The following is a 22,557-nucleotide window of genomic DNA, read 5'->3' as shown; positions in this document are numbered from 1 at the left end:
TCAACTGACAGATGACGAGGATATTTATTGTCAGTGTCGTGTGTTGTATGTGCAAGCAAATGTATTGTCACGTAAATTTGGTTGTTGTACTTTTGGAGTGAATTTAACTCTGTTCAAACCGTATTGTTCACTTCTGAACACTGCACATCTGTGGCTGAACTATAAAAAAGCCTTCAGAGACTGCAAGTACATTCAGTGATGCTCTGAGGATGCTGTAAAGAAGGCCCAGATGGAATAGTGAGTGAGATGTTTGTGAGTGCTGGAGTGAACACACTGCAATCTGTTTTGAGAAATGTAATGTACAGGTTTATCGGTCGGTTAAATTATTCTGATAATTTGTAATTGTACCAAATATTAATGTCCATGGACCACTGGTTCTTGGGGTAACTGTACCAAATATTAATATCCATGGACCACTGGTTCTTGGTAACTGTACCAAATATTAATGTCCATGGACCACTGGTTCTTGGTAACTGTACCAAATATTAATGTCCATGGACCAAGGGTTCTTGGGGTAACTGTACCAAATATTAATGTCCATGGACCACTGGTTCTTGGGGTAACTGTACCAAATATTAATGTCCATGGACCACTGGTTCTTGGGGTAACTGTACCAAATAATAATGTCCATGGACCACTGGTTCTTGGGGTAACTGTACCAAATATTAATGTCCATGGACCACTGGTTCTTGGGGTAACTGTACCAAATATTAATGTCCATGGACCACTGGTTCTTGGTAACTGTACCAAATATTAATGTCCATGGACCACTGGTTCTTGGGCTAACTGTACCAAATATTAATGTCCATGGACCACCGGTTCTTGGTAACTGTACCAAATATTAATGTCCATGGACCACTGGTTCATGGGGTAACTGTACGGGTCACTGTCAAATCCAACTGCCTTTAATTTAAGCAGATAATCGGCTGTTATCCCGTCTTCTCCACTAGTTGCAATCATTTTTGCCACTCAAGTCTGAATTATGGTTTTGCGTCAAAACGACGTCATGTACACGCTGTCGCCGTGACGCCGTCGTGAACCTTCAGACTTCTCCGTCACTCCATTTCTCCGCGGTGCAGTACCCCCCGGGACCGCTAGTTCGCAATCTTTTCCTGAGTGGTTTATCCGACTTTTTCCGGTCACAGTGAAACAAAGAGATAAGGACAACTATTGTGCAAAAAAACAAAACCAAAAAAATCACACATACACGAAGAAAAGAGCGCTGAAAGTTCACGACTGCTTCAAACTGGAAACCAGAAATGCGTTGCTACCAAGTGAACCAATCACAGCCCTCTCGGTCTGCGTTTGGTCTGCATCGCCTTGACACGTAGTTACAATTTTTGGAAGGTGACGTTAGTGACGGCGTCAGTGACGGCGTCAGTGACGGCGTCAGTGACGGGGTCAGTGACGGGGTCAGTGACGGGGTCAGTGACGGGGTCAGTGACGGCGTGTGGTCTGCGTCGACGCGTACCACACACCGTAGGCACGGCGTCGTTTTGACGCAGAACCATAACTCAGGCTGCGTCTGAAATCGCATACTTCCACCCTAATGAGTATGCAAAATGAGTGTGCGAGATTTTTTAGTGCGTCCGAAACATTAGAACGTACACAATAGTAGCCTATGCTATACTCATTTGGACACTAGCCGAGCAGAAACTTCCCACAATGCAATGCAGCGGCGTTTGGTTCCTAAGTGATACGTATATGACATGTCATAAGCATAATATTAAGTATAATAATATTATTATATAATATTAATATTATAATATTCGTATTTAATAATATTATATAATGTCATCTTGTTTCAGCCAGGATAAACGGGAAAGAGCGGAGTGGACCGCTGCTACCGCTGCTACCACTGCTACCACTGCTACCACTGCTACCACTGCTACCGCTGCTGTGACAGGTTACCATGGTAACAACTCCCCCCCCTCCCAACAGCAGGAAGTGCAGTGTGCACTCTTAATAGTGCGTCCGAATTAATGCACACTACTGATATTTACTCAAAAGTGTGCTGAATTTAAGTATACTTTTTAGTATGGCATTTCGGACGCACCGTCAGCCTTCAGTGTGAGAAAGGGGGCGTGGCCCAGTGGGAAAGTGATGTCAATGCAGACCCTCCATTCTGATTGTGTTGATGTGTTTTATTGTATTAAAGTAGGCTCGAGCATTTATTTTGAAGGGACAGCAGTTTGAAAGGACGTCGTCGGGGACTGCTGCGCCTTGACTCTTTTATTTTGAAGGGACAGCAGTCTGAAAGGACGTCGTCGGGGACTGCTGCGCCTTGACTCTTTTATTTTGAAGGGACAGCAGTCTGAAAGGACGTCGTCGGGGACTGCTGCGCCTTGACTCCACTTCCTGGAAGATTGACAGCTTGAGCCGCCGAGCAGCAGCAGCAGCAGCAGCAGCGCGGGTCCGGGTCCGTGCAGCCGCGGCGGGAGAAGGAGCTCAAGTCGCTCCGGGGATTCACACGTCACTCACCGGGGATTCAGACCGCACTTTGGGAGAAGTTTACGGCCACGGGGCTCGGTCGGGACTCGGTCGGGACTCGGTCGGGACTCTCCGCGGACTCCGGGGCATGAGAGCGGGGCGGCCCCATCCCTCGCAGCAGTAGAGCGGGGCAGCGGCTCCATGGCCGCCGGGGACGGAGCCACGCTGCCGGCCACCGTGGCGGCCAGCCGCGGCGTGGACAAGGCTCTGGAGGAGGCGGCCGCCAGCGGAGCGCTCAACCTGGCCGGCAGGAAACTCAAGGAGTTCCCCCGCAGCGCCAGGAACTACGACCTGTCCGACATCACGCACGCAGGTCGGTGTTCGGTCTGTTCTCTCTTTTGTTGTCCCCACCTGCCTCTGCTGCCTCTGCTGCCTCTCCTCCTCCACCAACCTCTCCTCCTCCACCAACCTCCGCTTTCACTTCTGTCTCCCCGGGGGGGCTGGGTACCAGGGGCGCCTCCGAAATCCAGGGTTCCTACGGGGGCTGGAAATCCTGGAAAGTGCTTGAATTTCTAGTTTAAGTGCTTGAAAGTGCTTGAAGTTCAGGGTTCCTACGATGCTTGAAATCCTTGAAAGTGCTTGAATTTCTAGTTTAAGTGCTTGAAAGTGCTTGAGGTTCAGGGTTCCAACGGATGCTTGAAATCCTTGAAAGTGCTTGATATTATAACTCTGTCTTTCACAAAATTGGGATCAGACTGTATAGTTTAGTTATTAGCCTACAAGGAGAAATAAAATCAGTAAGATGTAACATAACTAGATGTTTCCAGCACGATATAATGTACTTAATTGTGATTAAAAAGCGGAAAAACACAATTGAGTATATATATTCCTGTAGATATTTTACCCCAGCGATAAGGTGCTTGAAGATTTTGAAAATGTGTGTATGTTTTTTAAAATTATTATTAGGCTCAGAAATACTTAAAGAAACGCCTACTGATATGCATTTTGCCCGAAGGATTTGGGAAGAAACGCATAACTGACGATAGAATCTATGTGACCGGCAAGTGTTTTTTTTTTTTTTAAATTGAGGCCAGTGGGGTGGCCAGCAAATTTGTATGGGGGGCCGTGGCCACCCCTGCCCCCCCCCCCCCCCCCCCGGTGGCACCACTGCTAATTACATGTGAATTTGGCTGGTATCAGAGGACCTGTCCTCGGTTCTTACGTGGAACAACTTCCCCAGTTTATCTGACCACTTAGATCACTAATATCACCACAGTGCTTCAGCAGCTCAGGTTATCAATCATCCTGGCTGCTGCTCTTCCTTAACCCACGCAGTCGTGACTCAATTGGTTTTACTTTCTTTCTCTGTGTTTTTAAAACATTCTTTAGGTATTTGGCGTTTTATTTTTAGGACAACTTCAAACATAGTGAAGAGGAACCCCACTACCGCGAGTTCCTCTTTCCGTCACAGCTGCTTGCTGATGCTACACCTCTCCCCGGTCCTGGGACAGACTTTGTGTCTGTCTCCTTTTGTAATCACATTGGGCCAGATTACCCAGGTCCTTGCTGAGAGTGAAATGAAAAGACCACGTGGATGAAAGTGGATTAGGAGGAACTATCTTGGGGCTACCTGGCCTCGCGAGAGGAGGATTAACCCCTTCAGTCAGCCTGGGAGTGCTGACATTCAAAACCACTCCCCCCTATGTTCTGTTGCTGCTCTCTGTGCATTAGTAATCAGGACCATCTGCTAAGAACAACCCGGGTCCGGTCCTAGTGGGCCGAGACGGCCTGCACAGACACCTGACCCTGGTGACCGTGCAGGTTATTAACCCCGGTACCTGTGGTGAATGTGTTTACCGTTCAGGGAGTTAGATCTGGTGATTGGTATCAGAGTGAGTGGGGTTAAACAGTTAAACACCACCACAGTGTCTTCTGTGGCTCTGGAGGAAGTTGATCAGGTCTTACACAACACCCCCTCCCAACTTCCGACTCAAGTGATGTCATCCAGGCTGAGTCTGAAAGCTAACAGGATTTGGATGAAGTAATGTACGATGGAGCAGTTTGAGATCCAGTGAATTTAACTGAATAACACTTTATTTGTTCCCAAAAGGAAATTGTGTTGGTGTCGTATAAAAAGGGAGAAATGCTGACAGAACATTAAGAAGTTGAACATCTAGCAGAGATAGAGGTCGTTCTCTGAAGATCACCATGGAGTTGTTGTGTTTCTAACCTAGAAACAGCCGTCTGATTATGTCACTCGCAGGATTGGCAGACAACGCCGTTGTTGTCTTAACTTGCATTGGGTACGGTGATATGTTGTTGCTAAGGGTTTTGGCACATATATCTCATCTTTAGCATGATCTGGATGATAATTATCTCAGGCACCAATGTCAGAGACGTTCTTGTTGTGGGCTGGTGTCTCATATTCCTGTCAGCTGTGGGTTGTGCGCTGACTACTTGGCCCCCCATGAAGTGTGTCGCGTGGACCCCCTACTGTAGTCATGCTTAGCACATGTTACGGCCCTGTGAAGGTGATGCAGTTTGTCTTATATCACGGTATTCATCAATACTATTTTTCTTTGGGAAGTAAAGGAGTATGGGACACAATTGACACTTTGTTAACTCTGTCAACACTGTCAACTCTCCTGTCCACTTCGGTTCTAAAAACTGGGTTTTACATCACTTTATTTCAAATTATTGTACCTAAGAAAATCAACAGAAACTAGATATAAATAAAAAAAAAAACACTTTGGGTACCGTGTAGTGAGTTTAAAAAAACTGAGGTTTTTTGCGAAAACTAGATATTTTGATGAGTTTATCTGATAGCACGGTGGAAGAGTTGAACTGCAAGTCTGGCCATTCACATAGCTTTATCCAAAGCAGACATTTTTCATAATTTACCGTTGGTTTTGGTAAAGGGATGACATTCAAGTATGTGTACTTTTCTAACTCCTCTCTTTTAATTGTGATGTGAGCCCTGTTAGGGACCAGTGTTGCAAATTGGCATTCGCTATAAACGCTATGATACAGGCATCAGATAGCCATTTATGTCTGTCTATGTTTTCTGTATCTGTCCCTTCCAAATAAACAAATGAAATTCATTCCTTTGATTCTCTCTGGGTAGAGGGTGTCACTTTTACAAGTGCCCCCAGCACACCGCTTTACCATTTTAAGATGAATAAATAAAAGGCTTTTGCGGTCGTAGCTATACAGCTGTACCTGCTGTTCTGCTCCTTCAGCTTTCCTCCTGTGGTGTGGATCTATGACGGCGACCCTTTGGGTAGTTCCTCAGGGTGACTTGTCTGTTATTCATTTAGCTCTAATTCAGCGTTGTGCACTACTATGACTGTCATCTGTCAATAATTTCTTTAAATTGTATAGATTCATTCTTTAATAAGTGTTTTTACAGCACACACGGTGTCTTTATGGCGGTGCCTGGTATCTGAGTAATAAGGTGCTCTCTGTTTCACTTAGAAACCTGGTAGTTATGCCTCCACGTTTCCAGCCAAAGCCCTGTCTGCTTCCCAGTGTGGGTGGGGACAGTCATGATACAGTCACCATCGGTGTCAGGTGAGGGCTTGCCAAGCTAGATCTGAGCTGATGCTCACCTTAAACTGGAAAGGGAAGCAGATTTTGTTGCATCAACGGCAGAACCAGTGGATGTAATATGCACCTTAAAGAGTATAAATAACATTTTGTTCCAAGCAATGATGGTAATCTTTGAGGCTGGCGTTACAAAACACGTATTTCTCCTCAAATGAATGCTGGAGAGAGCTTCCCCTCATGCACACGTTTGCAGTAATTATGTCTTTCAAACTCACCAGAGATGAAAAAAGAAGATAAAATTGCCAATACAGCCTTTTCCCCCGACGGCGTGACCATGTGACATCCTCTTGGAGCGCATTTCATTTTCACTTCATGAATGTGACGTTGTGTGACTCTTCCACTGAAGGACCAGTTTTGTTTACAAACTCATCATCATAGTTTTTGTTACTGAATGTTTGCCTCCACTTTTGTGCTAAACCTGATTCTACAGTCGGACTGATCAAATACGTCACAGCAGCTTCACTCCAACCTCCTACTTCTGCTCCAGGTGCTGAACTGTAGTGGAAAAGAAACCAGGCCGAGTTGAGATGAATAGGTACTAGTGGAAAAGCGTCAATAGTAGTTTAACTGGGGTAAGATTGCACTGTAAGGCGCCCCCCCACCCCTCCCAGCAATGTTTCTAACATCAGCCCCCCCATCCCTGAGAGAAACCAGCTTCCCTCAGGAAGGTCAGAGGTTCACACACACCATGGAGGCTCGGCCGACTCCTCTGTGTTTCCTGGTAGCTCCTGCGTGCCAGAACAAAGCTCAGCTATTGTTTGCTGTTGTGCACCTTGTGGACCCACGGGCACGTCTGTTGTTGCAGAACACTGTTTGATGAATGTACGTGGACTGCCTTTAAGGGGGTGGGGAGCGTGCTTTTATCACCGACTGTGTGGATTTTCAAAGGGTAATACGAGTGTTCTGGGAGTGAAGCCTCCCAGTAGGGTATGTTTAGTGTCTGGAAGTATATATAAGGCCTTTAAGGCCAGAAATCAGACGTAGGCAGAAGATATTGTCAGTATTGTTCCCACTCGGCCCCATCCCTGTGGGTTATTGTGTCCCCGTTCATCGTGGGATGGAGGGGGAGGGTGATGTGGAAGGGCTAACCCCCTACAAACTGGTTTTTCAGACACGCATTCCAAAAAATCACATGATGAAGCGTACCGTTCAGATAAGACAGCAGATGAACAGATTTATCCATTCACCAGCATTAGACAGGCTGAACCACAACAAGATATGTTTATCTGGCACATGTAGCTAAACCTTCAACACACCAACTGCAAATGACCCAAAATGCAATTCAAAAATCTGGACCAAAATCCCAACAGACACTTGAGTGAGTCAGGATTTAATCAGACTTTGATCACCTGCATGTTTGGGCTTTTCCAGCTTGTTTGAAAGTGCAGAGCTGTTGTGGTCCTAACACAGCGCCCAGGGGAGCAGGCAGCCGCATGGGACTCATTTCATATGCAGGAGCTTTTTTTTTTTTTTTTTTTTATTATTGGCTTTATCTCGAACAACAACAAATCACCATCAGATTAAAAGTGTCAAATTATCAAAAAAGAAAAACAATTGAACAGTCTCATCCAGAAATAAAGAACAACAGCAAAATAATGTATTGGAGAGGGAACAGGAGGAAGCAGAACGCTGATTTAGTCCTTTCCCTTCCTCACAATATCAAATCATATGCCATAGAAAATATGAAAATTAAAATAAGAAAAGAGAGAAAAAACAAAATAACAAAAAAAATAAAATACAACACAAACTATGAACAAAGATCAAGGCATAATTAAACTGGCCTCCTACAATATCCTAAACTCAAATGTAATTTCCAGTCACTTCTCTGATGATCCATGACCAGCAATGAAAGCAGATAGTTACATTTGTATCATATATGATGTATCACATAAGGAACAGAATAATAATAAAAGAAATACCTACAGAAAGTAAATTGAGTTCTTTAGAGGTCCTTATTTCTACATTTGTCAAGAATTGTTTTCTTGTATGTGTTTTTAAACTGTATAACTGAGTTAGTGCTTCGTTTGAATTCTTCAAGAGTTCCTTCTGGAACCGCCATTATTGTCTCTTGCTGGCATCGTCTTCCATCACTGGGTTAAGAAAAGCTGAACAAGTGAAATAAATGTTGCGGCGCAACCCACTCCATGTTTCATCTTGAGACCAAGGCTTGTGAAAACATCGTCTGTTTGACACAGGGCCGGGATGGAAGACGAAATAGATGCAGAAATGAGAAATCTACGTTTTTGTTTAGAATGAACAGCATATATCATTATTTTCTTATTTATTAAAGTATTTTAGCATCATTGGTGTTTCTAAGTCTGTAAGTTGGCTGTAAGCGAATACCTGGAGGTATCGGGTCTGATTCCCGCCTGGATCAGGACGTCCCTGGGCCTTGAGCCAGGTATTATTATTATTATTATTATTATCATTATTATATCTCAGCTCTTACTTTATTTAAACAGCGCTCCCGTAGGTGGAGTTTCAGTTGGTCTGCTAGCAGAGGCAGCGTGAATTATTGTTCTGTGGGCGCAGAGTTAATAAAGCGTCCTCCAGTGCAGGAGACAAAAGCCTGTTGTTGAGAGCAGGACGGGTCTGGCCAGTGACACACGGGCTGAACCAGCTCTGAGGAGCCCAGCAGCTGACTGGGAGGAGCCGTGGACGGGGGCTGGGTGGGGCGGGGGTCTCTGCACCACGTTTCCTGATAGCTTTATTTAGTTTTTCCTCCCTGGATTACTGGATTGCATGCTTAAAATATCTGCTCCATAGATGGACATTCAAATGTAGAAGAATCAGCGTCAAGCGTAAAGAGTCCACGGTTCTCCGCCAGGAGCGTCCTGCCCATTCAGGGTCCTAAACATGGCAGCTCCACGCACTTATCAGTCACAAAAGCCCCACTTGCAAACATGTCAATAATTGGAGTCCATGTCTGCAAACTAGTTTCTCCAGATCCTGAACTATTAGTCTCCACGCTCACTTTCAGTGTCCACGATACGCACAATGCTTCATTCTGATTATTTATCATCGTAAGCACGCTGTGTTTGTCCATTATTGTGACCCCGATAAGGATAAGATACATTTTTTGTAGCAAATGAATGAAGAGAACCAGTTTACAGTAATCCCTCGCTATAACGCGGTTCTCCTTTCACGTCTCGCTGCTTCACGGATTTGCATTGTGCATCGTGTTCTGCATTTTGATTGGCTAAACAGTCTCCCCGCTTCTTCACTTCCTGTGTCAATAACGTTGGTTGCTTAGCAACAAGCTGAGAACGGCCAATGAGCTTCAGCAGCAGCTCAAGAGCGGGAGCCTTTAATGAATCGTTCATTACAGTTCTCAGATATAATCTATGGTGGAATCTCGGTTTAGAAGAATATTGTTGCCCAGAAGAAAAATGAGCTACAACAACGACCCATAACTATGTTCTTCTCGGGTAAAAACACACCTGCACCCAGGGCTTGAAATTAACTTTTTGACCTACTAGCCAAGTGGCTAGTAGGTCAAAAAAGTTACTCGCCAAACAGATTTTTTACTCGCCAAAACCAAAAAGTTGCTTCACTAGAGTATTTCGTCATCACTACTTATATAGCAGTCATAGTAGTACCATATAACAGTCATCCCGTTCTTCTCAATCAAATGTGCTGTGTAAAAGGACCTTTCAACTATTCTGGAAGAACAGTATAAATCCCTATGCAGCAGTAAGAAGACGCATGAAGTACATTAGATTCAAATATACAAACTATTTGCCCCCGCCCCCTCCTCCTCCTCCCTCCTCCCTCCTCCCTCCTCACCTCACACACATTTGTGATAGGCTATATGAATTTATTGAGGTTAAAAATAAATCATATGCAGTAGTACGATATCAATGCAAGTCATGTAATAGTATTTTTATTGAAAAACAGGGTTTTTAAAATAAAATAAGTCCCGTCAATTGACTCGCGAGCGTAACTTCAAAAAATAAATAAATATTGCAGAAGCTTGCGCGTAACCTACGGCGTAAGATACGCGGCGACGCGTACTCTACGCCGTAGGCTCTGCGTCGGTGCGACGCGGAACCATAAATCAACGCGTGGATTTCGGCGCCGCAGCTCCGCTTCCTCCCGGCTCCCGGCACCGAGTACTACTCCGCGGTACTGCGGTAACAGTCCTGGGGCCTCATCTATAAAGCTTGCTTGCGCAGAAAAAGCGCCTGAAAGTTGCGGAAGCCACCATCTACGCAAAGCCTCGGATCTAAAAAGAAAAAACTAACCGATGGCTGCCGCTCCAAACCCACTACTCCACGCGGAAGAGGAAAAAAGAAAGTGTTCTGATTAAAATAAGGAAAGTTGGACTACCAACAAGTATATAACAATTGCGTTCATAAGGATAAAGTTTAAAAAAAAAAAAAAAAATTAAAGAAATTGTCTCTTCTCCCTGTGTGTGTCCGCCTGTCATGCACGGGTACTTGGGCGCATGTTGTTTACTTTTAAGCCGGAATTATGGTTCTGCGTCACACCAACGCAGAGCCTACGCCGTAGGATTTGGCGTAGGGTGCGCGTCGCCGCGAACCCTACGCCGTAGGCTCTGCGTCGGTGCGACGCGGAACCATCAACGCACACGTGGATGTCGGCGCCGCAGCTCCGCTTCCTCCCGGCTCCCGGCACCGGGGCTCGGCGTGTCCCTCCGCGGTACTCCCGCGGAGTCCCGCAGCCCCAGTGAGTATTTTCACCGGACATTTTGACCGGAGAGATTATAAAATACCGGACTTCGGCATATTTTACCGGTTATGTTATGTTCCCTCGTTTACTTTTCTTCTTCTGACCCGTTAGCGGCGCTTGGCAACCAACGAAAATGAGTATTACCGCCACCCTCTGGATTGGGGTGGTATAATTTTTCTAGGTCGCCAAGTGGCGAGACAGCCAAAAATATGTCTCGCCACAGCAAAATCTAGGTCGCAAATGGCGAGTGGCGACTGCTAATTTCAAGCCCTGCCTGCACCGTGGGCTTTAGAGGAAGAAGACGCTACAGAGCGAGTCAGGATGCAGCAGTATCAGAAGAGCAGTGAAATACGCGCCAGTCACTATTTGTCCTACTGTACTTATTGTATATTTTTTCATAATCATTTTTCTTTTTCTCCCATTCAAATCCAATTAATCGGTTCGCGGCAGGGCTGATCTCCGCAATTTGAAACCTTGTATAATAATTGTAAACAAAATAAAGGTTACTACTTCATGGATTTCACTTATCATGGGATGTTTTTGGAACGTAACCCCCGTCAAAAACCAGGGATTGCTGTATTAGGTTCCCTGCTTTCTCGGTAGATGTGGATGTGGGTGACGTGGCAGGTGACAACTGTGACCCGAGCTTCATAGGAAACCTATATACAAGGGCAGCAAAGGTGCGTCGCTCCTGGAACGGCATCCTGATCACCTGTCACAGCGTCCGGGTCCAGTATCACTGGGGTAATGTGGAAACCCTTGAGCGTGTTTGGTGAACGCCGTGCCCCGTCCTGCTCCAGGAAGTGCCCCGTTTTCAGCCCCTTGCTGCGAGGCGCTCTTGTAAAGCCGCTGGATCAAACCCGTCTGCAGCTGCGTAATGGCGGAGCGCGCATGTGTGGTTTGAAGTCAGCATGTCATGTCAGTTGTTCCCATCTGTTCTGTGTGGTGCGCGACCGTGCGTGACCGTGCACGTCGGTGTGGCGTGTTCAGCTTCCTCTGCTCTGCGGATGTGGGCCGTCTCCTCGCAGGGCTCACTTCTGCATGGCCTGTGTTCGCTGCGTCCTTGCTGTTTCGTTGAATCACAGGAAGATGTTTTTCTCTCGTGCATTGCTATGCTAAAAAGAATAAGGAGCTAGCCATTCCTTTGTTGTGTTTCTTTTGTACATCTGTGTCTCTGAGAGCCTCTGGCATGGGGGGGGGGGGGGGCTGCTTGGTCCCAGGGGTGGTAACCAGAGAAAGGGGAAGAGAAACTGATGAAGATGTTGCAGGACAATGCCGCGCTGCGGGCCAGACGTGGGCGGGGCCGTAGAATTCAACGATGGAAAGGTTCCCTGGGAAATAACATGTGAGAGTTGAGAAGACATGTGCGAGCGACTTCAGGCAACTTACGAACAGTTGGAGCTGCAGGTCCTGCATGTCGGAGGTTGCTGGCACAAACCTGTAACAACAGTTCCTGTGAGCCATATCTGGGGGGGGCTGGAGTTAGGGTTGCCAACTCCTTGAGAAATAAAATCAGCAGGGCCGGCCAACCCGGTTGCTTTCACACTTCCTGGCGTAGTGAATTTTTATTAGCCCCTTTTTTTTGTGAGTGAAGCGATTTTTTTTTTTTTTTTTTTTTTTTTTTTTTTTTTTTTTTTTTTTTGACTCGAACCTGAATTGAATTAGATGCATATTTCTGAATGCCATGAACACATGGAAAACAAATTATTATTCAGCAATTCACTTTAATACAAAATAACAAAATGAACTGAATAAAATAAGTCTCTTTCTAAAACAGATACCTGTCCTGCTTAAATTAAAACTGTATAAATTAATATAAAACAATAGAAAGAAAGCAGAACATCCATTCTGTAATAGTACACATTTTTAGTGCAATAACAAAAGTGCAAACAGAAAGTCTGTAGAAAACTTGTAAACATATTTGTGCCTCAAAGGCCATGACTGTAGCTACAGTTGGAGTAAAACAGAAAAGAATAACTCATGAACTCAACAGCTCAATGCCATTTTCCACTGGCATTTTATGACTATTTTTTGACTCTCACAGTAATACGGGACAAAGTGCGTCCCTTTTCAGCTCCATACGGGACGCGTACTTTAGTTTATAAATATGGGACGATTCCATTTTTCAAGGGACGGTTGGCGACCCTAGCTGGAGTTGTTGGGGGGGCTTGGCATAAACAACAGTGTAGCATAAATGCTAAAATAGCAGGGTTTTTGTAGTAGCGGTTCCGTCTGCGTGGACGAGCTTGTAGCTCGAGGGATGCTGTTGAGGCCGCGCTCTCACAGAATTAGGCCAGTTCATCACTTCTGAGCGAGCCGCCGGCGTCAGCCTTTCCTGCAGGACTTTGGTTGACTGACTGATTTCACCCGTCTGCACCGTCGCTAAAATCAATCCGCCTCGTCTCCTTTAGTCTGAGTTGTTGCCACCACCGCCAGAGCCTCTCCGGGAGTCCCTGTGGTCACAAAACATTATTCCTTGAGCTCCAGTCTTGTGGATCCTCAGTGGAAAATTAGCGCGTGCACTTGGGTGGTGTTGTCCGATCGATAAAGATTCAAGCCGATCAATACGCACAACCGCTGCAGTCGTCTGACCCACAACTGAATGCTGATGCAGCAGTTTCTCCTGTCAGATAAACGGTGGACGTTGGAGCGTCTGCGATGGTTTTCAGATCAAAGTAAGACGAGCTGAAGTGTTAAAGCTTTTGTGGTTGGAGCGTAAACCCCAAATCATTTATTGATTGTATTTGGATGCTCTAAGATTGAAAGTTAAAGCTGACCTCGTCCATGAGAATGCCAACATGAGAATGCCAACACGCTGATTTATCATCAGCTGCCCTCTGCCCTCCCTGTCTGACATCTACAGCTCCCGCTGCCTCAACAGGGCAAGGAACATTTTAAAGGACAACACCCACCCCGATTTCCACCTTTTCGACCTGTTGCCCTCTGGGAGGCGCTTCAGGTCCTTACGAACCCGTACAAAAGAGATTCAGGGACAGCTTCTTCCCCAAAGCTGTGAACTTTCTCAACCTATAAGCTACCTCATATTTTCTGTGCAATATTTTTCTACCTTCTATCCACAATGTCCCAATATTCTACTATTTATGTGCAATACTCCCATCCCTTCAAGGGCAATATTATTCTTCCATTCATTTAAGTGCAATATCCCCCCACCCATCCATGTACATTTTTTATCCTCCCATTCACTCTTGTTTATAGTGTGTGTACATATATATACATTTATGCTTCCTTGCTTACATTTCTGTCTTTGCATGTGTGCACTTTGACGGAGCTGCTGCCTAATTCCACTGTACATGTACATTGATAATAAAGGCTTTCTATTCTATTCTATTCTATTAAGTTCTTTACATCGTCACTGTTAAACATCAGGTGATGGTCTTGTACATGCAGCATAGGAATCAATATCCTAAATATCATCAATCATGAGCACAATCGCTGGCAGCTGAGCGACTCCAAGCTTCTTGCAGGCTTTGAAACCATGACAACCGGGCTGCATGCATATGTCCCTTCCCTCCTTATTAGCTGTGTCCCAGCGTTAATGGGACTCCGTCTCCTTTCTCTCAGCGCAGTGTGTCTTGTAGCAAAATTTTATGCTGTGAAATTCAGTTTAAGTAATCTAATGGTCTTGGTGGTGAATAATGAGAGCTGAGGCTGCTCTTATGTAACCCGGCAGACCCATTAACTCCCACAGTGGTCGGGGCCCAGATGGCTGATATACGATAGAGATGAGGCCTCAAAGGGGCCGGGGGTGGGGGGGCTGTGGGGGGCTGTGCATGTGCCCAGACTGCTTACTACACAATAAGGCCCCGTTTACACGTAGCAAAAATCGGTGGTGTTTTCATGCCTTTTGGCCGTTCGTTTACACGAAAACGAAGCTCAAAGTCTCCAACAACCATAATTTCTGAACACTCCGGCCAAAGTGGAGATTTGCAAAAACTCCGAGCCTCTAAACAGAAGGAAACTTAGGCTTCAGAACGTCACATTATGAGACAGAAACGTCACCAGCGTCATGTGTGCGACCTGTGTTTACAATTTGTTTGGCCACCGTCAATATTTTCTTGTATTTTACCCGTTTTATATTCTAACGTCACACTTAAAGGAGCTTGAAGCAAGAATAAGAAATGAGACTCATTAGCACCACGACGACCGTCGGGGTTCCTGCAGCCAACAGCGAAGCCGGCATGGGAGCGCCGTTCAAATCAAGCTCTAAATATGACTTACAATGTTATCTTACCTGGTCAGTAGGAAATGAGCCATGTCAGCATCTGTTTTCAGTCCCAATTCAAGTTGAAGCTGCCTCCATGACTCAAACGTGTATCCAATGTTTATTCCTGCGCCGCCGAGAACGCGCATGCAGCGTCACTTGACGTCACATCCGCAGGACAGCGCGGGAAATTCCGGTCACAATTGCAGCACATTTTGCAGCACACAGCCTGTTCAAGGCAACGGACAGATACGCTAGAGGGCTCATTCTTTTTGGTTTGGAACGCTTCATCTGACATTATTACTAGAAAACTTAAAACATATACAAATTTTTTTCATAAATCCTGCCTCATGCTCCTTTAAAAGTAACTCCACTTCTCTGTCACTCCAAACGAAAGACTCTCGTTCATCTTGGAAGTAACTGGAAGTTACTCGTGTCATTTGTTGATGTTTTTTTCCAGGATTCTGATTGGCTAGCATGACTTTATCTTCTCGTTACACTGCCCCCTGTAGGTTTGGCTGCTCATAGCACCTTAACAGCTATTTGAATGAATGAAAATATATTTATTTCGGCCAGGTCATTCAGATTTATGCAGGTTCATGTAAATTATGGTATTTTTCAGAACGTAGAGGGGGAAATATATCCATTTTTGTAAATACCCGGCTATGTGTAAACGTGGCCTAAGTAGGATTTCAGTCGTGGAAGTTGACAGTGTCTTTAAGAACGGTTGAGGCGCATCGGCTGGAAGACTGGAACTTTTATAATCATACGAAGATAGGGATGTTTTTCATTGATCTGGAGATTTGACAGGAAGTTCAGTTGAAGATCACGTGCAGAGAAGGCAGCAGCTTTTAACCCAAATGGTTTCATGTCTCTCAGCTGACAGGTCGCCATCGCATCAAAGTTTCATTAAAGCGGTATCAAGCAGCGCTTTGTAGCGCTGAAGCTAAAAACAATAATATGGAGTCTTACAGTTTGCCGGCGTTTAAAATCTTTAAAAGGTTTTCTAGAGACGACTAAAGTAATGTAGTTAATGGCAATTAAACAACACTTTGAAAATATTTTGCTTATAGATACATTTGTGTGAAAAAGTGTTTGCCTCCTTCCTGATTTCTTATTTTTTTGCATGTTTGTTGCACTTCAATGTTTCAGATCATCAAACAAATCTAAATATTACACAAAGATAACACAACTAAACACAAAATGCAGTTTTTAAATGAAGGTTGTTATTACTAAGGGAAAAGAAAAATCCAAACCTACATGGCCCTGTGTGAAAAAGTGATTGCCCCTAAACCTAATAACTGGTTGTTCCACCCTCAGCAGCAACAACTGCAATCAAGCGTTTGCAATAACTGGCAATGAGTCTTTTCCAGCTGTGGAGGAATTGTGGCCCACTCATCTTTGCAGAATTGCTGTAATTCAGCCACATTGTAGGGTTCTGGAGAAGGAACCTCCTTTTTAAGGTCAAGCTTCAGCATCTCAATGGGATTCAGGTCTGGACTTTGACGAGGCCACTCCAAAGTCTTCATTTAGTTTTTCTTCAGCCATTCAGAGGTTGGAGATTCTCCTTCAGGATGTTTTGGTAGACAGCAGAATTCATGGTTCCATTTACCACAGCAAGTCTTCCAGGACCTGAAGCAGCAGAACAGCCCAGACCATCACGCTACCACCACCATGTTTTACTGTTGCTATGATGTCCCTTTTCTGAAATGCTGTGTTACTTTTAGACCAGATGTAATGGGACATACACATTTCAAAAATTTCAACTTTTGTCTCGTTAGTCCAGATTGTTTCCACAAAAGTCTTGGGGATCATCAACATGTTTTCTGGCAAAACTGAGATGCGCCTTTATTTATCTTCTTTTTGCACAGCAGTGGTTTTCGTCTTGGAACTCTGCCATGCAGCCATTTTTTCCCCCGTCTCTTTCGTATGGTGAAGTCATGAATTTTTTTTTGTGATCTGAAACATTTAAGTGTGACAAACATGCAAAAGAATAAGAAATCAGGAAGGGGGCATATATATATATATATATATATATATATATATATATATGTGTATATATATATGTGTGTATATATATATATATATATATATATTAGGGGTGTAACAGTATTTGTATTCGTCCCGTCCCGTCACGGTACGGGCGTCACGGTTCGGTGCACGCAGTCATACGGCGAATACGTCTGACTGAGTTAAAAAAAAAAAAAAAATCAATCATCGGTTTTTTTTTTCCCTTATAGATATCAACAGTCACGTTCCGTACAGACCTAAATGTGTGCTAGTCTGTGCATATCAATACATATATGATCAATTCATATATCATCATAAATTGTAGGCTATAATAACGATAAAATGTTCTAATTCTTAATTTACAACTGTCCTGAACGCATCAGGGCTGTGAGCCAACGCGGATTGGGTGTAAAGCCTGATTTATGGTTCTGCGTTAAATCGATGCAGAACATACGCCATAGGTACGCCATACGCAGTTACACCAACGCAGCGCCTACGGCGAAGGTTGCGCGTCGCCGCATAACTTCGCCGTAGGCGCTGCATTGGTGTAACGCGGTACCATAAATCAGCCTTAAAGAGCATATTGCAGGTTGGAGACCCCTGTGAATCAATGTGTAGGAAAATAATGTAGGAACTGAATTTTCATTGAAATACGCATAAATATATACTACAGTGACCTCCGGAGTTGTTTTTGTGAGAGTATTTTACTTCCGCATCTGAAAAAGCTGAACCGGAAGTGACGTCGCATTGGGGAGCGTGGTGAATTCAACAATAGGAAAAATAATGGATCTTAATGTTAGTTGTGACACTGAAGAGGTTGTGAATGTGTATTCACACCAATATGACGGGCCACAGCCTTATAATTACGTTACCCGTTAGTCCCTCCAAGTTCTTTTGATTGACAGCTGAAACTCGCTTTTAAAAGGCTGATTTATGGGTCCGCGTTACACCAACGCAGCCCTACGGCGTAGGTTACGCAGCGACGCACAGAACGCTGCGTGCGCCGCGTACCCTACACCGTAGGCTACGCCGTCGATTTTACGCGGAACCATAAATCCGCCTTTATTCACTACAGCACCCGCCCGTGCTCCTGAAAGAAACTCCGAAAATAACTCCTAAAAAATGGGTGAGTACTTGTAATCTGTCTACGTTTGTACTTTCTAAACAGAAAACAGGCTTATTATCTTCTCTTTTTTCTGATTAAAGCATCCGAAATAGCCGGGTATTTTTAAAACCGAATACTTCCCCCCCTTCGTTTATCCACATTACATCGTTGTTAAAAAAAAAAAACCTTCCACACAGAACCGAAGATCTGTGTTTTCGACCACTTTCATAAGCATTCCAAACCTGTAGATCATCTGGTCTTCCAGCCTCCGGGCCGCCTCTGTTGCGCCGCTTCCCCGGGATCCGCGCCTCCTCCTCGGGCAACGAGCTGGAGTTTCCCCGTGTCCGCCGCGGAGCTGCCGCGTTAATCGACGCAGCCCAGCTGCAGCCCTGCTGCGCGTCGCCGCGTACCCTACGGCGTAGGCTCCGCGTCGGTGTAACGGTGTCAAGAGCAGAGACCATTTATTTAATAAATAGCTTGGAGGACAGATGGTGGATCATCTGCAGTTCTGGATCGCACTTTAGACGTCAGACTCAGAGCAGATTTGTTGTTGTTTTGGAGCATAATGTGACGTTCGAAAAACGCAAAACTCCGGTTGTCTCTGTCTACACCAGGTCTACACGCATCTACATAAACAGAGTTTTCAAAAATCTTCCCTTTGCCTGGATTTTTGTTAAACATTCGTTTATTTGCGTTTTCATGTGGATGACAGGTCCAAACGTAGGAAAATATCTTGGGTTTAGCAGATACCCGGCTACGTGTGTACGGGGTCTGGGCAGTCAGATGGGGCAGAGCTGTGGAGACGTCTCCCCAGTGCTACGTCATATGACGCGGTGGTCGAAAAAAAAAGCGTTTGTAGGAACTTGGCTAAAATCAGCCACTTTTTCCTCTGAATAAGTGCCCTTATGTCTTGTAAAACATATTAAATCCTACATTAACTTCTCACATAGTCATTTTCACATAAGGTCAGGTATCATTTTTGAAAAAATTCTAACCTGCAATATGCTCTTTAACAGTTACAGCAAATTTGCCGTGAAGGAGATTAGCGCTAAAGTTTAAAAGAGGACTAAATTTGTACAAAGTTTTGAATGTTACCCCGTTTTCCACGTTACCTGGATTATTTTGGGTTATGGAAGAGTCAACTACCGTTGGTGAGTCAGTGTAACTTCTTAAATAATTTATTTATCAGAATGTTGTAGCTTTGACCAGCTGCCTATTTGAATGAGCTTGTGTTGTTGTCAACGAGACCGCCGAGTCTATTCTATGTTATATAACTCAGAAATGACGTTATAGACCGCTGTGTCTATATATCTAAATAGACTGTGTATTTTAGACCAGTTATGTTTTTTTTGTATTTAAGCTGTATCAAAGATGGAACTGATTCAGTCTGTGACTATCTGAGTTTTCAGCGCCGTGTGATTGACAGCTGTCAGGTGTGTGTGTGTGTGTGTGTGTGTGTGTGTGTGTGTGTGTGTGTGTGTGTGTGTGTGTGTGTGTGTGTGTGTGTGTGTGTGTGTGTGTGTGTGTGTGTGTGTGTGTGTGTGTGTGTGTGTGTGTGTGTGTGTGTGTGTGTGTGTGTGTGTGTGTGTGTGTGTGTTCTTCTGAACAAGTTTGTGACTTTACTCTGCTTTCTGCAGCATAGGCCTATAGGCTTGGCTCAATAAAAGTGAGAATAAATGTAGTTTGATGGGTAGGATGATGTTGTTGAACATTAAAATGACTATCATAAGGCCCATGGAGAATGCTCCGCCCCCAGACGGCTCTGCCCATATGCAGCAGTAGAGGAGCCCGGGTTCAAGTATTTATTAAAAGTGCTCGAGCCTCGTTACAATGTCCCATCACATAAACCAGTCCGTGGTAAAATGAAAAACACTAATGTACAAGTTAAATGTTTTATTCTATTTATTTTACACTTTAATAAGAGATGCTTTTTAGTTTTGTAGCCAATTGAACAAACTTTAACTTTCAAATGCTATGATCAAAATAAAGGAAGAAAAAACTCGTCTTATACATTTGGGACTTTTTGTATTTTTTTTTCCCGTTGTACCGAACCCGTACCGAACCCGTACCGAACCGTGACCCCTAAACCGAGGTACGTACCGAACCGTGACTTGTGTGTACCGTGACACCCCTAATATATATATATATATATGTGTGTGTGTGTGTGTGTATATATTAGGGGTGTAACAATATATCGTGCCACGAAATTTCGCGATACAAAAACTTCACGATACGTGTCGTGGAGGTGACAAAGTGTATCGCGATATTGGGTTATTAATATTAATCTTTTCTGTTGACTAGTACCGTTTTGGTCCCGATTACGGGACTCTTGCAGGGTTTTTTGAGCTCTGAACTTTTACTCATGTAAGGCTGGTGTAGAGTTAAGCCTTACCTTATTAAATTAAACCTTTTTGGGGTCGTGAGTAGGATAAACACGGGGACAACTTCTGCTGAGTTCCAGTGTACTTTAATGTCCCTCAACAGTGTAGGATTTTAGAACATCAACACAGCACCTAGTGCTGTACTGTGGCGTATCACTCCCCCCAATCTAAAACAGACTAATCACTACAGATAAACTGACTAGTATCATTATAGTACCTGATTTACATCACAATATAAAGAATATATTTATAAAATAATGAACCCTGAACAAAAATAAATCTCCTCCCACACTTATAAGGTGAGCATGAATCAATCTTTTTATGATGTAAAATTGTATGTATTTATTTACTTTTATTTATTTAATTTTAGTTGTTAAATTTCTGGAAAAGAAAAAGTCAAATCATACATGAGAGAAACTATTCAGTTTGTGACAAAATATTTGTACTAAATCTGTAAAAACTGAAGATGCATAATGTAAACCTGACATTTACTTTTAGTTCAGTTTGTGGAAAATGGTTGGCCTGGCTTTCTCTTTAAAACTTAAATAGTTATAAAGCATTACAAACTGTAACAATAGGGCAAACGCACAGCATTGTTTTGTATTTTGTGTCTTTCAAATAAAAGACAATTTTTTTCCAGTCATATGTTCCTCATTCAAGGTTGTTAAAAAATACTGCTATAATATCGTATCATATCGTTATCGTGACCTCAATATCGTGTATCGTACCGTATCGGGAGATTAGTGTATCGTTACACCCCTAGTATATATATATATAAAATTTGTATTTATTTTTTTGACTGAAGTAATGATTTTCAGTGTTTTCTCTTTGGTTGACACATGCCTTGAAGGGGACATATTATGGCATTTAATGTATATTTTAAACAGGCCTTGAATGTCTTAAAAACAATCTAAAGCTTGTTTTTTCTACATAAATCAGAAATTCAGCCTGTGGGCCATGTCTTTAGTTTTACCGCTTCTAAACCCTTTTTCTGTGCTTCATTCTGAGGGGAGGCGAGGCTATGATAATGAGGCTCTGCGCTGATTGGCTGCTTGAATGACGTGTAGCAGGGGAGGAGACAAAGCGTCGCTCCGGGGAGAAGAGCCCCCCGGAACCCGGGGCTCCTCGACGGTCCGGTCCGTGAGCAGCTCCGGCAGCTCCGTATGCGGCCCCGATGCTCCGGAGCTAAGCTAAATACTTAGCCCATGCAAAGATCATACAAATATAAATAACATAAAAAAAAAAAACGTAACTTACCGCTGACTCATGTGCAGTTGCCGGGTCCGTGCTGTTGGAACTGATCCTTTTATGAGGGTAAATGTCGATGCAAAACCTCATTTTAACTCTCCCTCACTGTTGAAAGAGCTGAGAGCTGGTTGTGGGCGTGGTTTCAGCAGCGGAGGCCGACCTATGGAAATCTGCTCCCGTCGTGAGTCACGACGGGAGCAGATTCTAACCGGCTCAAGAAAATCACGTGACACTGGGGGATTCTGTCGGGCGGGGGTCACAGACCTTGCAGAAATTCATGGGATTTCATCTCCCCTCTGCTGGCAGGGTGAGGGGAGACCACTATGTTAAAACAAGAAAAAATTTGTTTTTCATAATAGGTCCCCTTTTAAACAATGTTACGCTAGATTTAAAGTTTGGCTGAATAAAATGCTTTCAACTGTGCAATGAGATCAATCATTTCAATAATCAATAGATTATTCGAGTCATTAGTTCCAGCCTGATTATACACAACAAATCATTTTCCTGTATTTAGTTTTTGAGCACTGCATCTCAGATATTTGATCCTCCTGCTTGCACAAACTGCAGATTATGAGGGTTATATTGTATGCATATGTTTCAGATTGATGGCTAAGTGAATATTATTAATGTATGTGTTTTTCCTTTCTCTCTTTTTGTTTCAAGCCAACTGCTTTGGCATTCTGTCAGTATTCATGTTGTTGCCATGACGATTTAGGATCATTTTTCTTTTCTCTGGTCTCCTTCATATTTACTCAGACGTAGATTGGATTCCCCCTCAAACATGTGACAAGCTTGCTGTCTGTTGAGAGAGGGAGGAGGAGGAGGAGGAGGAGGAGGAGGAGGAGGAGGAGGAGGATTGTTGG

The 22,557-nt window shown here is 44.0% G+C and overlaps 1 protein-coding gene across 2 annotated transcripts in view; it reads left to right on the top strand.

Annotated features, from left to right (window-relative positions):
- Nucleotides 1-2,365: 2,365 nt before the first annotated feature.
- lrch4 (leucine-rich repeats and calponin homology (CH) domain containing 4) overlaps nt 2,366-22,557 on the top strand; it is a 96,030-nt gene continuing 75,838 nt past the window's right edge. For both annotated transcript variants that reach the window (XM_061709691.1, XM_061709690.1), the window contains exon 1: nt 2,366-2,803. In XM_061709691.1, coding sequence (XP_061565675.1) covers nt 2,632-2,803 — 172 coding nt within the window. In that variant the 5' untranslated portion in view covers nt 2,366-2,631. The remainder of the gene's footprint in view (nt 2,804-22,557) is intronic.

This window comes from Cololabis saira, chromosome 20, assembly GCF_033807715.1.
Source record: "Cololabis saira isolate AMF1-May2022 chromosome 20, fColSai1.1, whole genome shotgun sequence".
NCBI classification, from domain to species: Eukaryota; Metazoa; Chordata; class Actinopteri; order Beloniformes; family Belonidae; genus Cololabis; species Cololabis saira.
Note: the sequence above shows the minus strand (reverse complement) of the source record. Positions and strands in the feature narration are given on the sequence as shown.